General features: G+C 38.5%; 1 protein-coding gene across 1 annotated transcript in view; it reads left to right on the top strand.

Moving 5' to 3' along the window:
- Positions 1–17,605, top strand: part of CCDC73 (coiled-coil domain containing 73) — a 117,226-nt gene extending 99,621 nt beyond the window's left edge. Inside the window, 4 exon segments of the mRNA XM_043972204.1 lie at positions 2,284–2,479; positions 4,724–6,307; positions 9,711–9,844; positions 17,363–17,605. Coding sequence (XP_043828139.1) covers positions 2,284–2,479; positions 4,724–6,307; positions 9,711–9,844; positions 17,363–17,605 — 2,157 coding nt within the window.
- Positions 17,606–17,746: the final 141 nt, after the last annotated feature.

Genomic DNA, 17,746 nt, shown 5'->3' on the forward strand with positions numbered 1-17,746 from the left:
GATTAATTAACAAGCATTCATTAAGTGCCTACTATGTGCCAAGCACTGGGGATACAGAGACATAAATGAAATGGTTTCTGTCTATAAGGAATATGGGTACATATAAGTATATGAAAGACAAACAAAACAAATATAAGTTAATTTTGAGAGGAGATCAGGAAAGGTCTCATGTTGTAAGAAGTGCTATTTGGGGTGAGCTTCAAAGACAGCTAGAGAGTATGATGAGGGAAGCTGAGGAGGGAAGGCATTCTGGGTATAGGGTGGGTGGATAACCTGTCTAAACTGGGTGGCATGTGACGTGTCCTGCATGAGGAAGACTAATGGGGCCAGTTTGGCTAGACAATTGAGTGTGGGATGAAAACTAATGTAACCTGAAGTTGAAAAGATAGATTTGAGCCAATTCTTGAGGTGCTTTATATGCCTAACACCAGAGTTTGTATTTGATCCTAAAGGTAGTATGGAACCACTGGAATTTGTGAACTAGGGAATTTACATGATCAGAACTATGCTTTAAGAGAATGTCTGGCAGTTGTGTGGAGAATAGAATGAGATAGGGGAGAGATTTGGCAGAGAGACCAATTAGAAGACTATTTTAAGGGTTTGGTAGAGAAGTAATCGGATCCTGAACTAGAGTGTTGGCCGTGTAAGTGGAGAAAGGGCGAGATACATAACATCTTATAGAGGTAACATATATGAAAAAGATCTAGAGCGTTTAAGGAATGGAAATTGTGCAAATTGTGTGATCTTAGGCTTCATTATGAGACAGAGGCATGGTGTCATCTAGATCATCATGATACTCCACTATACTCTACTCTCTCTCTCTTTTTTTTTTTTTTTTTTAGTGAGGCAATTGGGGTTAAGTGACTTGCCCAGGGTAACACAGCTAGTAAGTGTTAAGTGTCTGAGGCTGGATTTAAACTCAGGTCCTCCTGACTCCAGGGCCGGTGTTCTAACCATTGCGCCACCTAGCTGCCCCTATACTCTCCTCTCACCAGATCATATCCAGAATGTTGTGCTCTGTTTGGGTTGCTTCATTTTGCAAAGGTCACTGACAAGTTGGAAACCATCCAGATAGAGGGACCCATAGGACAGTCTCTTAAAAGCGTGCCATCTCTTCACACCAATTAGAAGGTCGTTCAGCCTGGAGAAGACTCTGGGATCGGAGGATGGTCGTCTTCAAGGGTTTGAAAAACTGTTTTATGGAAAAGGGATTAGGCTTGCTTTGGCAAGCTCAGAGAGGAGAACTCAAGATGTAGGTGACGGTTGTAGAGAGGGAGATTTGGGCTCTGAACCTAAAGAAAAACCTCCTAACAATTTAGAGCCATCTACAAGTGGAATGGACCATCTTTGGGGGCAGCACATCACCCCAGTAGAAGTTTTAAAGTGAAGTCTTTTGACCACTTGTGGGTGTTGTGAAGAGGATTCCTAAAGAGGTTCAGGTTTTATTAGTGACCTATAAGATCCCTTTCAATTCTTAGAGTTTGTAATTTTTGAGAATTATTTTGTAATGTAAATGATTACTCCTGCTTTGTTTAATGTTAGTTTTTACATAATTTGCATAAAGTTGGGCTTCTTAAAGTATTTACTTCTTAAATTATCGTTGCCAAGTCATCATTTATTTGTTTGTTTAGGTTTTTGTGTGAAGGGTTTTGGGGGGGGCGGGGCAATGAGGATTAAGGGACTTGCCCAGGATCACACAGCTAGTATGTGTCAAATATCTGAGGTCGGATTTGAACTCAGGTCCTCCTGAATCCAGGGCCGGTGCTTTATCCACTGGGCCACTTAGCTGCCCCCTCCAAATCATTATTATTAATGAAATTCACAGAACTTGAAAATGGCTGATTGCAAGTAATTCTAGCATCAATGTCTGAATGCTTGTAGAAGGAAATGTAGAATAGCACATATGACTGGGTAATTGGACAATTATTTTAGTCCTTTGAGAACTGGGAATCATAAAATTATTATTAAGATGCTAATATTCAAACAATACAATACAGTACAATGGCCAGCCCTTAAAATACTAGTTAGTAGTTGGGTGAACTATAGACCTAATTTGCCCATTTGAATATTTTAAAGACCATTCTTTTATTTTAGAATAATTGATAGATCTAATAAAAAACAAAACAAAACAAAAAACCCTGATCCTGATGCCCATAGCAGTATTCTAACTTTTGTCAAAATCTTTTGCTGATTTGAAATTCTACTTTGTTCAGTGAAATCTAGTCACCTAGTCATATTTGCATGCTTTATTGAATTTCAAACTAACTTTCCATTTTCTATCAGAATGGTAAAGAAGCAAAGGAAAAAGGAAATGAAATTTCAGCAGAGCAAAAACAATCTAAGTCTATAGAAATCACAACCATACAAAAATGGAATCCTCAGCAAGAAATAACTACAGTAAATACCATGAATTTTTGTTCAAATATGGAATATAGACAAACAGGAAAAAATAACCAAGGCCAAGAGAGAAATCCAGAAGGTAATTTTATTGTCCTAATAGTTTCATATTTGTATGCTGAGATCATTCTTTCACTTTTGGGGAGATAACAAATAAATATAAAATATGGTTCCTTTCTTTAATATCCTTACAATCCAGTTTGGAAGGGGGCAGCTAGGTGGCACAGTGGATAAAACACTGGCCCTGAAGTCAGGAGGACCTGAGTTCAAATCTGACCTCAGACACTTAACACTTACTAGCTGTGTGACCCTGGGCAAGTCATTTAACCCCAATTGCCTCACCAAAAAGAAAAAAAAAAAGAAATTACAATCCAGTTTGGAAGATAAAACTTTTGAACTAAAAGTTACAGGGTAGACAACCAACAATATGTGGCCAAATAATGTGTTTAAAGCTTAAGTACTATAGGAGTCCAGAGAAGGAAACACTTTATTTTAGTCAGGGATAATCAAGGAAGAATAGAGAAGGCAGAATATAAGCTGGGCTCTGATGGAAGGATGGGATTTAAATAGCTGTAGAGGATGACAGAAGGCCCTGTTGATGATGGAAATAGCATGAACAAAGGCATGGGGGTTGGAAAGGAGATAGCATGTTTGGGGAGTTTACTGCATAAGCCAATTGGATTGGATCAGAGGATTTAGGTAGAAGAGAAGCCAAAGGTCATGCTATAAAGATACATTTGGGTCAGATTGTAGAAGGTCAAGATGGACGAGTTAGACTTTATTCTCTAGCTAGTGAAGAACCACTGAAGAGTTTTAAGAAGTAATGACTTGATGTAAGTAGAGTTTTATAAAGACCAATATGGCAGTGATTTGCAGTATTGATCGTGAGAGAAATCAGAAGCGGGCAACTAGTTATTAAAGTTTTACAATATAGATATGACATGGTGAGGACCTGAAACAAAGCAGCAGCAGTAATAGTAAGTAGTAGTAGTGGAAGCAGAAGGAGAAGAAGAAAAAGGAGGAGGAGAAAGAAGAGAAGAGGAAGAAGGAGGAAGAGAAGGAAGAGAAAGAGGAGGAGGAGAAGAGGAAGAAGAAGGAGAAGAAGAGGAAAAAGAAGAAAAAGAAGAAGGAAAAGAAGAAAGCAAAAGATCTATGTGAGAAACATTTTGAAGTAAGAACTCATATAGGTTTTATGGTTGATGGGGTAATTTCATTTAGCCTAAATTCTTAGAGCAAATAATAGTAGAGGCCAAAAGGTGTTCAAATAGAGGACAATATACAATACTTTTTTTCTAAATGGTAAATCCAAGACTCATAATTTGTACTTTGTACTTAGCAAAAATGAGCAGATTTAACATTGATTCCTCTGATTTTAGATATTTTTATTCAATTTGGGCAAGCCAATTAGTTTTGTATGATAAAACCATTCCTAACATTTGAAAAAAATATTTTTTTGGGGGGCCAATGAGGGTTAAGTGACTTGCCCAGGGTCACACAGCTGGTAAATGTCAAATGTCTGAGGCTGAATTTGAACTTAGGTCCTCCTGAATCCAGGGCCAGTGCTTTATCCACTTTGCCACCTAGCTGCCCCTTGAAAAATCTTAAGAAAGCATTTGACAACTTTGAACTCTGCAGTCCTAGGTTTGAAAAACCTGGATAGTGCTAGAGATTAGAGCAAAACCTACCCAAATAAATTAGCCTTTTAATAATCAGTTAAAGCCTAGAATTGTATGGTATATGTGAAAAGAAATAATAGTCTACAGAAGTAAAAATCTTATTTTCAATGTAAGGTTACATATGAGTACTTTTTTCAACCAAAACGATTTCTGTAATTATACTCATAAGTGAGTTTGAGTGGCAATAAATGTCCTTACCTTGTTCATTTCTGTTTTTTTTTCCCTTTAGCATGTTAATTGTGTCTTTCACATTGATTATAGTATTCGAGACAGAAGGAACTTAAGAAGTTATCTGGCCCAACCCCTACATTTTATGAATGGGGAAACTGCGGCCAGGGAAGTCCCGTCATCATAACTGAAATTTTATACACTGTCTTAAAATTTGTAAAACATTTTGCATTTATTATCTTGTTAAAGACTCAAGACTCTAGGTATTATTATCCCTTTTTTGCAGATGAGGAAACTGCCATAATCTATTTAGATAATATAGATAAATTAAAAACCATTTTGGTTTTGGATGACATTGATATGATTACATTTGCCTGAGTTCTATTGATTAATGAAATAGTATCTACAACTGAATTTGACCAAAGCAAACAAATAAGTATTCTGTTATTGATTTCTTTTTTTGTATATCGTCTTTGTGGCAGAATCACCGTTTTTTGGAAACAATGAGAAAAAAGAGAGCGATCTTATTAAAGAAAGAAAAACTGAAGAACTTTCTGAAGAAAAAGTAGTTAAAACTTCCCAAAGCAAAGCTTTCAGTCCAGATAAAGATTTACTGTGTCAAGAGCAGAACTGGCAAGTGTGCACTGCTGACTTGAGAAACTCAGAAGCTACACAAACAAGAGACAAGATGTGCTTAGACAGAGATTTTGGTTGTGTGGAATTTCAGACACTGAATGATTCTCATTCAATGATAGAAATATCAGTGGAAACAGGAAGGATTCTTCAAGACAGGACTCAAGAGTTCACTCTCCACCGTGTACATGAGGCTTCAGAAACTGGTCATGAGAAGTCTGTCAAGGAAAAGCTTTCTGATATCAATCATGACATGAGTAATGGACAGCGTGGTGAAGATGTTTTGGGGAGTGAAACATCTAAACAAGAATCCAGAATGAGTCTCAGCACTGAAGAAAACTCTGTAAATAAAGAAATTTCAAATAACAGCTTCAAAGAAGCTGAATTGAATCCTTCCCTCATTGCAAAAGATAATTCTATCGAGTGTCCAAAGGAGAGCTCAAGGGATCTCAGTTGTTGTGTCTCAGATTATAAAGAGTGTGAATCAAACCGAACATGTCCATTATATAAAAGAGAATGTGATGGTCCACAGCGTAAGCAAGCTTGTTCTTATGTTCAAGAGACTCATGATACTTTGGGGGAAATGGACCTAAATGGTACCTGTGGTACAATGAATAATAACCCAATTTCACCCGCTGCCTTAAGTGATAATAGGAAAGTGTATTGTGAGAGTCCCAAAAAACCCTTTCATATGATGCCCATCTCAGGAAAAGACACCCCAAAGCTGAGTGAAAGAATTGGTTGGAAAAACTTGAATGAAATACAGAGCCATCTACCCAAACAGGATGGTTCTAAGCAGGAAGAAGGTGATGAAAATGAGACAGTTTGTCTTTTTCAAGTAAACCCTCAGAATATACATGTTTCACAGGCCAAAGATGTGGAAACTGCTCTTCAAAAGCCTACTATCAGGAAAACTAGCAAAGGTACAGCAAGTCTTTCAGGTGAAGAGAGTCAGGTGAATGATAATCAGATAAGTGATTCCAAGGATTATTCCAGGGCAAAAAGTGACCTCTTCCTTATTAGTAACGTTAAGGCCCAACAGCATACCTTGTTAAACAATACAAGAGAGAAAACAGACTCATTAAGTAACACAGTTTCAGAGAGAAAATATATTGAAGGCCAGCTGGAAGAATCGTGCTCGTTTCACAAAAAGCCATCTGGAGATTTAGTAAACAGAAGTGGAAGGTCAGCCTTTGATCTTTCAACTTCAGATAAAGAAACTGAGAAAACTCCAGTATACTTAAATTTTTTAGATCCTCGTCCTTGGTCAAAAGTAAATCAAGTTGAAAGTCAAACAATGAACACTTTGGCTTCCAAGGTGCCTTTGTTGCTAAAAGAGAGACTGGTGGGTTCATCAGAAAACAAAAAGATTCCTTCAAAGACACTTTGTCAAAATCTTGGCCTGGATGCTGTCATGAAGGAAATAAGAATGGGTAAGAGGAAAAATTATTTGACTTAGAATTATGGTTATGTTTCAAATCTTCTGGTCTGCTTTTTCTTTTCTTTTCTTTTTTTTTTTTGCGGGGCAATGGGGGTTAAATGACTTGCCCAGGGTCACACAGCTAGTAAGTGTTAAGTGTCTGAGGCCTGATTTGAACTCAGGTACTCCTGAATCCAGGGCCAGTGCTTTAGCCACTTGCCATCTAGCTGCCCCTGGTCTGCTTTTTCTAAGAAAGATCAAGTTTCAATTGACTTATGAAATTTTGGGTATTTTTCCTTAAGTTTCATTAGAAGAAATGTAGAATGGATAAAAGTAAAGTTTACATAAAAACTTATCTTTTTTCTTTAGCAGCAAAACTACACCAACACTATCAACTTGTATGTAACAAACAGGAAGTAAAATTAGATTTTGAAATTTTTAATAAGTAACTTATTTCTAAAAAGAAAAATGAAAATGATTTAAAAAATTATAATGAAGTTGCTCTTTTTAAAAAAATGTTTGGGATAAATAGAAATAGGACAAACATAGCCAAAGTCCTTTATTGAAATATAACTGTAGCATCATCCTATTTTTTTTTTTTTTTGCAGAGCTGAGGAAGGGGGAAACTATAAGTGTAGAAGACTGTACAGAATATAAGACTTTTTGGCATCTTGTTTAGTTTTGCTAAACTGTTTTTTCCCTTCTTTTTTTATTCTTTCTTATGAGGGATGGTTCTCTGGGAGGTGGGATAGATGCATTGGGAAATTTAGGCTATGTAAAAGCAAAAGATATCAATAAGGATGTGGGTTTTTTGTGGGGCAATGAGGGTTAAGTGACTTGCCCAGGGTCACACAGCTAGTGTCAAGTGTCTGAGGTTGGATTTGAACTCAGGTCCTCCTGAATACAGGACAGGTGCTCTATCCATTGCGCCACCTAGCTGCCCCGCTATTGGGGCACTTGACACTTACCAGCTGTGTGATCCTGGGCAAATCACTTAACCCTCATTGCCCTGCCAAAAAACAAACAAAAAAATGGTGCATATTTGTGAGAAAGGAGAAAAACCAACTAAATATGATCTTTCTTTATACTTATGAAGTAATTAGTGTGCCCAGCTGAGACCAGAGAAGCAAAAGGTAGTGAGGAGTGAAAAGACAGAGACATTGAAATGTAAAGGAGAAGGGATATAAAATAAACATTTCACACCTTAAGACCTGAAGCTTGCTCTATTGTATATGAAAGGAGTAGTGAGACAATGCACTTGCATTCATGTTCAAATGACTCCATTCATACCTTAGCCTCTCATCAACAAAATGCCCCAGAAGGTATTTGGGAAGTGTTAGCTCACCATAAATCAAGAAAGCATCTCCTGCAGAGGAAACTAAACACTAAACCAGGAAAAGGTATCAGAAGGGAGAGCCTGGACCTCATCCATCTGCTGCTGGGGTAACAAACCTCAGGGCTGAGCCTCTGAGGGACTCAGGAGCATCTTCTGTCAAACCTCGGCCTAGATTTAAAAAAAAATAATAAAACAGTAGCTTTTGAGGTGAAGAGAGCACTAACATTTCAACTGAAGAGAGTTCAGTACCACCCAGCTGAGGCAAACCCAAGGGATCCAGCAAACTGGCTCTGCCAGCAGATCCACAATGCCCTTTAAGAGAAGAGCTTAGTGTCCAGCCTGGCAGGGGTTCGATGGTCAAGTGAGCTGCCAGGCTCAGCCCTGCAGTGTATTAATCTGTCCAGATGAGGCACCAGACCCTACAGGGAAGCAGTGGTAATCCTCTGAACTTCTAGAGGGCCCTCTGGAGAAAGGAAGGACATCAGGGCTATGCAGGGATTCCTCCACTTTAGGAAGGTAACCCCTTGAGTGAGTGGAGTAACCAGCTGAGTGGAGTAACCAGCTGAGTGGAGGATGGAGTGTAATGGGAGCCTGGAGGAGAGGAGATAGACTCAAGGCAGGAAAGCCATGCGGAAGCCTATTGGCAATAGTCTAGGTGAGAGGTGACGAGGGCCTCACTGCGGGCTCCCCATAAGTCTGCTCCCCTTGTCCATAATCATGAGGAAAATCCTGTTTACTTTTCTTTTAGTAATCTCATGCTGGAGTTTAGTAGGATTAGCTCCTGAATGAATTCTGCCATTTTAGCAAGATGCATTTAGCTGGTTAAGGGAGTATGGATTCTAAAAATGGTTCTCTGGTGCTTTCAGGCTGAAAGGATAAGGACTTTTAAAGGAAACTAGGTAAAATTGAAAAGAAAAAAATTTCCTTCTTAAATTATATTGTTTTTCAATAGAACTTATATTCAAGTATATCATAGTTAATGCCAAGTCAAGTTAACATGCAGTTATTAAACACCTACTATGTGTCAGGCACTGTGCTATGCACATTATTAGTGTCACTAATTGGTTTTGGTAAAGCATAGTGTTAGGTAAGACAGTATTACATGAAACAACTACTAAGTTAATTATCCACTTTTTATTTTAAACAATGAATTGGCTAAGGGACCATGGGATAAGCATGATGTTAATTTGGACTTCATGAATTTGGAATTTGTAAAAACTGGGATAAGAGATAGGCTGAACTTTACCTTTGTCTGACAAATTCTTCATAGTTCATATTAAGTTTTAAATAGATGGAGGGGAGAATGTTCAAAATATTTTAGAAAATCACTTTTCAAAATGCTGTCATCTACTATAAAAGCATTTATCTAGTGGTATTACATTGATCAGCTAATTATAAAATATCTGTGTCTATTCATTTAAGCCTAAGGACCTTTTCTGCACAGTGGATCATTTACTTTCTATTTGAATACTTCTGGAATCTGTGAATTTCAGTGGTGTGTTTAAACACTCTCTCCAGCCTTAGCAGATGACATTTATTAATTGCTGTATTGCTCCAAATTAATAGGATTGCATATCTTTAAACATGTTCCATAATTTCATCTGTGCACTAATTCAACCTGTCTTCTCCCCAGTTAGCCTGAATTAGTGAGTTATTTAAAAACAAAAGGAACTCTGATTTTAGTTTGCTTGTGTAGGCAATGAAGTAATTCATAGAAATAAAGATTACATTTGTATGTGTTACATTGGTTTAGAAGGTATCACCTTAATTCTATTTCAGTTGTATTTGTTAGAATTATTTGTGATAGCCTATACATCTTTACATTGTTAATAGATAGTAATCAGCAGGTTTTAGAAAGGTCTAGTCACAGACATCTTTCTCTCTGCTTGTCTTCCTAAATGAAAAGACATAGTAGAAGATCAAAGTATAGGAAAACAGTAAAGTATTCACAGTAAAAATAAAATAGAAATCTGATTACTTTTTTAAAGCATATGATCAGAGATAAACCAGAAGTTCAGTCACTAAAATGAGTGTCTAGAGAATAAAATGCAGTTGTTGCCATTTCCTTTTTGTCAATCAGATACTACCAGCATTAACAGAGTTGCTGACACTTTGACTAACTCAAGTATCCAGCCAAGTCCCAAGAGAGATCCCAGGGAAGAGTGGAATGCGATTGCAAAGACTTTTTATGATTCTTCTTTTCCCACAGAACATGTGAGTCAATTAAAAATATGGCCAAGCAGACCTTAGTGAGCTAATTCCACAGAAATGTGTAGAACTGTACGCATCTGGATGCTTTAAGACCTAACCGATCTCCAAAATAATATCAAGAGGGCAATGTGGCACCATTTTTCACAATTAAGGTTGATAGAAAACACCAGGAAAAAGTCACAGTATATAAATCAAACAGATGTTATCCAGCCTGTTTTTGGAAGGAGAGTGTGAGGTGGTGGTGCATTGTGTACTTCTAGAAAAATAGTCGCCAAAATCTAGGAATAATGCCATATTTTCTCATTCTGATTTGTGCTACTTTATGAGAATTGTTTCTAGAAAAATAATCACATCAGAAAATTTTTAGTTTTAAAAGTCGTTTTAAAATATATATTTTCCTTGGGAATTCAATTTGTTTTTTAAAACAAGTTTAATATAGTAAATGCATAAATTGATTTATAATAGATAATTCAATAAGAACAAGAAACACTGTGTGTGAATATGCCAAATACTTTACATATCCTACTATGCTATATATATATTGGAACCAAAGTGTCTGTAAAGAGATTTTATGGCTCCCTGGAGTCCATTTGTCCACTGAGAGGTAACTAACCAGAGCTGACAGCTCATTTGGTTAGATCTATAAGGTTTATACTATCTTAGTGGCAAAACTTTCAAAAGGAAAAATCTTTGGTTTGTTTGTAGTCTAAAGAGAGACACTTATGGGCACTACACATGGCTTTTAAAAAAAATAGGATTTTGTAGGATTGCTTACAAAAACAACGGTGACAGATTTGGAAACCTTCGTATGTTTTAAATCTCAGAGAAAATACATTAAGTAACTTTTTTAAACATACAAAATGAGTGATCAATAGCTTTAGAACAAATATTTTGTCATCTTTCCTTTAAAAAAATACTCAATGTGATGTGCTCATTCTTCCTATTTCTGCCACCCCTACTCCACAAATTCTCCTGTATTTGCCACGAGGTTGTATTAGTCTAGTCTTCTCCTTTTCACTTCTATTTTTAACTAAAAAGTATAGTTTCAATACTCTTTGATCTAACCCCATTATTTTCTGTATGACTCTGCTGCTTTCTGAATAAGAGCTAGGCAAGGAAGTTGGTTTTTTTTTTTTTTAATCACATATTAATGATAGGGTGGTGGACTAGCCGTTTGGAAATCTGCATTCTAGTTTCATGTGATATTACTTTAAGTCAAATAACCTAATCCAGAAGGAAATTTGATGTTAAATCTAACCCCTCTACTTCCAAGTAGCTAAATGCATAAACTATCCACCATCATATTGTTTGAAATATACAGAGATAGGGATTACACATTTCTTTATCTTCCTTACATTTTAACTTATCTTTCTGCATTGTAATTCTTATTTTCCCTCTGTATTTATAGAATGCTTATAACATTTGCTCAGTGCTTTCCAAACAACCCTATGGACTAGGTATGAAATATTTCCCTTTTACTGATTTGAAACTTCCCCAGAAGGAAAATGCTCTTGGGGCTGCCAGAGAGTCATCTCCCTTCTTATAGGATCAGTGCCATCTGTATAGCTCAAAGTCGTAATGGAAGGAAAGATCTAAGCTGGTTCTACTATTTTGTAATTGTCTATTGCCATTCCTCCTTGGCCTTGGAGCTCCCCTGCTCTGACCAGGAACTGGGGGCTGTTCAGGAGGTTTGGGTAGGAGCCCTCATCAGTCCGCTGCTATCCCCCTGCTGCCATCCCTAGGGTCATGTGATTTTTCCTCTGGGAATTCCTTCACTGCTGCCATTTCCTCTCCACTGCTACCAGCTCTGAGGCTGAGGTTTCCTTGCAGACTATGTGGACCCAAGCCCAGTCTCTGGGAATAGTTTCTCTCACACTTCTTGCCCCTGTCCTAGCTTGGCTTTGGTTCTTTGGTCTCTCTGCCAGGTCTGTCTGTTCCCTTTGACAGGGCAAACCAGGGATTTGGCTCCCATCTCTAATCATCCTAAATGGAGTGGTCTTAATTAAAGAACCATCTAGATGGACCAGAGTCTCAAATGAGGTGGCCCTGGAAATGTTCAGACCCCGTATAGACAGAGACTTTCAAATCCAGAACAAACAATTGTCAGGTTGACTGTCTGCTCCTAGTCACATCCCCTATGTACAGTGAAGAAAAGTGACTTCCCACAGTCACATGGCCAGGAAGTGTCAACGCTGAAAGTCACAAAGAAACCTCTGGCTCCTAGGTCCAGTGTTGTGTCTACTATAGCACATGGGCTCGTGTGGCTCACGGATGTAAACAACCAGATTTCATTTGTGTCCAGATTTTAGCCGTAGGACATTTCTGGTCATATTCATTTCCAGGTCTCTCCCTCTCCATCTGCTTTACTTGTATGTCTCCATGCTACTTGGAGGCAGCCAGGTAGCAGAATGGGTAGAGTGCTGGACCAGGAGTCAGGGGGGCCCCCGAATCAACCTCAGACATTTACTAGTTCTGTGATCCTGGGCAAATCATTTATTCTCCTTTAGCCTCAGTTTCCTCTTTGTAAAATGGGGATAATAATACTACCCACCTCCCAGGGTTGCCCAGTTTAATGTTACTTGCCAACTTAATGAACACATTTCAGATTTCTTCCTTCTGGTCTCATCTCCGTTTTTTAGGCTAACCTTAAATGATGCTCATGTTATTAAATAATGGAGAGCTCATAACATTTAGCCATTAGCCATCACTTTTTGGTTGTGATCCTAGACAGTTGTGTAGCATTTAACAATAACGTGGCTTGCACCAAATTTTTGTTTTGTTGATAAATATGTGGGACAAACTCAAAAGCCATCCTGAACCATTTATTGTTTTTCCTTTTGTCCCTATTACAGGACAAATCGTAGTTGTTGAATGAGTGAATTAATAAGATTAATTCCAGCAAATATAATTTTCTAGCTAAAAATACTTTTGATTGTCCTCATATTCTTTTTGGTGATTGCAAATTGATTTTCCTAGTATTTTTCTACCTGATATAATCAAGTTTTTGACTAGTGTATATATATTTGTAAAGTGCCAGATGCTTTTCAATTTATTTTCACAACCATTTGATCTTTAAATTAACCCTGGAGATTGTTAGAGTGGTTGTTATTTTCCCCATGTTATAGACAATACACAGAGGGTACCCTCTAGTGAGTAAGTCAGTGGCAGACTGAGGTTCGGAACCAATATTCTTTTTCCTTTACCACTAAGATAGGCTTGACATTTGATGTTCTCCAGGCTTCAGGTACTTCACTTAACCTTCCAAATGTTCCTCCAAGTAGGTGTCTCTATAGTAACATCTACCAATTTCTAAGTACACTAAGATGGGTGTCACTTGGACCTGCTGATCTTTTCTCAGTGTCTTTGATTCCCACAGGAGCTGGGCTTTCCATTTATTCTGAGCACAAATGATACTTACTCCAAACAACCTGAAACAACTGAACTTTTTCATAAATGAAAAATTTTAAACCCATGCACACTAAAAAGCCTCAGCTTTTTCTTTATCTTTCTGAGTTTTCTGATCTGTTACAGAGACAATCTCCTTGGCCCCCTTCTTTTGCTTTCGTAACAACTGGAGTGACGCCCCCTGCTGGAGAGTTACTGTAGGAAAGCTCCACCATGAGGAGAAGGCAAGTCTGAGGGCAAGCCATGTGGCTTTTCCTTGGCGTCAGGAAGTAACGTTTGCTCATGGGTACTGTCTATCAAAGCTACCAGCCAATTAGCTTGGAGCTGTGTGTGTGTCTTTGTGGATGGGATGTTGAGAGGAGGCTTCTGGGAAGAAGAAGGAGGCATTGGTCCTTTTGGTTCCTGACCTCACCATGGCAGGTCAGATGATGGGGTCTCTTAGAAATAGTTAGATTTTTACCTTTCTCTCTGATCATTAGATCCTAATGCTCTTTAATAAATACTTAAATATTCTTGCTAAAGCTTCTAATTTACTGGTGACCACTCATTAGATATTTTAGACAGGATAGAGCACCAGCCCTAGATTCAGGAGGACCTGAGTTCAGATCCAGCCTGAGATACTTGACACTTACTAGCTGTGTGACCCTGGGCAAGTCACTTAACTCTCATTGCCCCGCCCCCCCCAAAAGATATTTTAGACAGACTAGCTAGAATTTTAGCTCCTTACACTTTAGATACTTAAGAAATATTTTTCTGTTATCTTGTTTCCTACATGTTACATATCCTTTTTCACTTTAGTCTTCTCCATTTTTTCTTTGAATAAGCATGCTATTTCTTCTAGCAAAGCATTTTATAAAGACTCATACTTTTCTTGTGGAAAAATCAGATATGGCTGATAGAACAGTTAGGTGGATTCTGAATTGGCTGAATGGCTGGATCCAAAGAATAGTTATTAATGGTTCCATGGCTGCTGTGACCTCAGTGGAGTTCCCCAGAGTCCTCTGCTTCTTGACTGTGTGCTATTTAATAGTTTTGTCAATGACCTGGATAAAAGCATAGATGATGTGCATTATCAAATATACAGATGACACAAAGCTAAGAGGATGACTAAATTCTGGATGACATAATCAGGATTCGAAAATATCCTTGTAGTATAAAACCATGGGCTGAATCTAGTAAGATGAAGTATATAAAGAAATATATGTAGAGTTGGGTTGAAAATCCATTTCATATACAAGATGGAGAAGGTCCATCTAGATAGCAGTTTGTATCTTATAGTGGAGGCAACATGAATCCAAGTGCAATCAGTTCTGCTATAATAAAGCTTGTTTTGAAGATGTAAATTTGTCCCAACATGATTGATGTATCAGGGAACAATTGGAGCATAATGGGAATTTTATGTTTGCTTATGCACACCCTTGAAACAGCAAGACAACACAGAAAACTGTACCACTTCATAATAAATCACAAGCTGCAACCCTTCTGATGCCCATTTCCACAAGCAAACTTTAGGTCCTTTTCAAAGTAGGGCTCCGTATTTATCATCTAGCTAATGGCGCAGTAGAAGCTGTGATAAGGAAAACTGGTTTGCTTCTCCCCATCCTCTATCATGAGGCCTCCCCAAAGTGACCTCACTTTGCCAGCCCAGGACCTATGGGCACCAGGGTGCAGGCTGAGTGGCCACCTGAGACCACAGACATTACCACTATTTTATGTACTTTTAACCATTTAACCATTTAACATATATGAAACTGTGCTGTTTTTATTTGATTCCTATCCTTTTTTTTTTAACATGTCAATGATGAAGTTTTTGAGCATTGTGCTCCTAACCCTCATTTTTTCTATTCGCCTTGTGGTTTTTATTGTAATTTTGCCTAATTTGGTGATTTTGGGGGGTGCAGGGCAATGAGGGTTAAGTGACTTGCCCAGGGTCACACAGCTAGTGTCAAGTGTCTGAGGCCAGATTTGAGCTCAGGTCCTCCTGAATCCAGGGCCAGTGCTTTATCTCCTGCACCACCTAGCTGCCCCCTAATTTGGTGATTTTTAAAAACTCATGTCTCATTATAGCAGAACTGACTTTACAACATACCTGTAGGTGCACTAGTCATTCCTTCTGACAAGAGTGTAAGGCCCTTTGAAGGTAAGGACTGTGTTATTTTTCATTTTTGTATTTCCAGAACCTAGCGTGGAACCTTACATATAGTAGACATTTAAGAAATGGTGACTCATGCCAAGGGCCATAGTAGAGAAGGTAATATAGACTTGTCTTTTTGTTTCTCTGGGAAATTCATGGCTCTAACCCTACATAGCTCCAAGCTTCTTTTCCTTATGGCTGCAGGCCACTAAAAAGGTCCCTTATTAATAGGTGAGTGTTTATTCAACAAATAATCTTGATCAGGAGCAAGCAGCTAAAATTTTTGTTTCAGGCCCTGTCCTGGGTCAGGGATCCAAGAAGACATTAGTCAGGATTAGAACAAGATGAGACACTTGTAGCCATCTACATTTAACAAAAAAGTTTATTTAACAATAGCATGGAGAGGAAATAACAATGATTTAGTTTGGTGTAGTTCCCTTGTCTCCATGTTTGCCAGAGTGCTGGGTCTATTCAGAAGAATGAACCCAAGGTACTCTCAACTCGCACTCCTTGCAATCTCCTTTGTACTTAGACAACCAGAAGTTGGTCAGTGGTCCAAGCCTTAGTCTCCTGAAGCAATCACAGCCAACACTCTCCTCTGGTCTTCTCTCTGTAGGTAAGTTTCAGATCTATAGATCCAGCCCAAATCTCTCCTGACGTCCAGTCTCACATCAACAATTGCCTGGCAACAAGGATCTGGGCCAGATAACAAGTAGATGCAAAATTGTCCGAGTTACAGCAGCAGAGGGGAACCAAGACGGTGTTGTCTGTCTGTTGTGTGTTGGATGTGAGAAACCCATTCAAGTGGCCAGACAAGGACGACGAGGAGTGACTTAGGGGCAGGTGTTAGGTAAAAACAGACTGGAAGGAGAGAGAAGCAGGGTCTGGGAGTGATAGGAGTAAGCTGATGGCATAACTATGGGGAAAGGCAGCAAGGAATCAGGCTGACCAAGAATCTGAGGCCCAAAGAGAGTGAGGACCTGACTGAACTTAGCTATAGAGGGAGTGAGGAATTGAGCTGGGACGTGAATCTAGATACTGACCTGAAGTCCATTGTTTTTGACCTTGTGACCCTCCCTGTCCAAGGAAGTTAAACGACGTAAAATCAGATACTGAATCATCCAGATCACTAACGAGAGGCCCCAGGATGTTAGGTGACTTGCTCAGGGTTAGTGAATGGAAGAGATAGGGAAGGCCATGAGACTTGGCTTCTGGCTAAGTCCATTTCACTTTGAGATGTACTCAACTCTTCTGTGGAGGTATAACCAAGGTTCAAGGCTGACCCTCTGAGAGCATTCACTCACAGGTGGAGAGACCCCTGCCTCCTCTTGGGCCAAAAAGAAAGACGTGAGAGGTAGGCAAAGAGAAAAGTCCTTATAATTCTGGTTGTACAGGTTTTTTAAAAACCCACAACTCATTTAAACTAAATAGCTGTACTTCTTGGGGTGGGGAACACAAGTTAAATAATTCCATGTATATTTATTAAAGAGTCCAATGTGGCACACTGGCCAATTGCCACCTCCCTTGCAGCTTTCCTGTCCCTTCAACAATGGCATTCATTCTGCAAGAGGAAACTGAAGGAAAAGGCAGTTTTCATGTTGTTCTTTACTTCCGCTAGCATTTAACCTTTAATTTTCCCCTGGCTTGGACAGAGTATCAGAAAAAAATGGACATTTCTTGTGGGAAGGGAAGGAAAGGGAGTAGAAGACAAACAGATTTTTATCTTGACTATTTTAAATCTCTTCTCCCTTTTTAATATCCGCTTGTCTTTTTTAGAGCTCCTCTGAAGAATCATTAGCTATCCCTTAAAATGCAGTAAGATTTCGAAGTTAGGCATGGTTCTAAGTACGATGTATCCAGCTAGGCAAAGGCAACGCCAGATGCCTTCCCCTAAATGCTGTTTCTTTCTAATTGTATATTCTCATGACAAATGACGCACAACAGACTAGCTTCCAAATGACAACTGGTGTATTCTTTTCTAGGACAAACCACAACTCCTGAATGCTGGCCTGCCATCCAGACCTTTTCAGGCAGCCCAGGGTAAAGATAGAGCCGATTTCACTGACTGTTCCTTTGGTGCGGAAGAGGATGAATGGCAATCTCAGGACATCTTAATAAAAAATCAAATCAGTGAAATTGAAAAGTTTCTAAATTTGGAAAAGTCTAAAGAAACCAGAAAAAGAAAATCTGAGGAGATGTTAGAGTAAGTAGCTGAAGAAAGCTGAATACTTAATGGATGCTCTTTATAATTCAATCAGTTACCTAGACTGCTGTATTTGAACTAAACAGGATATAATGATATCATTAATGTTCATTTTATCTAATTTAAAAACATCCTCACTTTACAAAATTTTTGTTGACACAGA

This window comes from Dromiciops gliroides, chromosome 6 (genome assembly GCF_019393635.1).
Source record: "Dromiciops gliroides isolate mDroGli1 chromosome 6, mDroGli1.pri, whole genome shotgun sequence".
In the NCBI taxonomy this organism is placed as follows: Eukaryota; Metazoa; Chordata; class Mammalia; order Microbiotheria; family Microbiotheriidae; genus Dromiciops; species Dromiciops gliroides.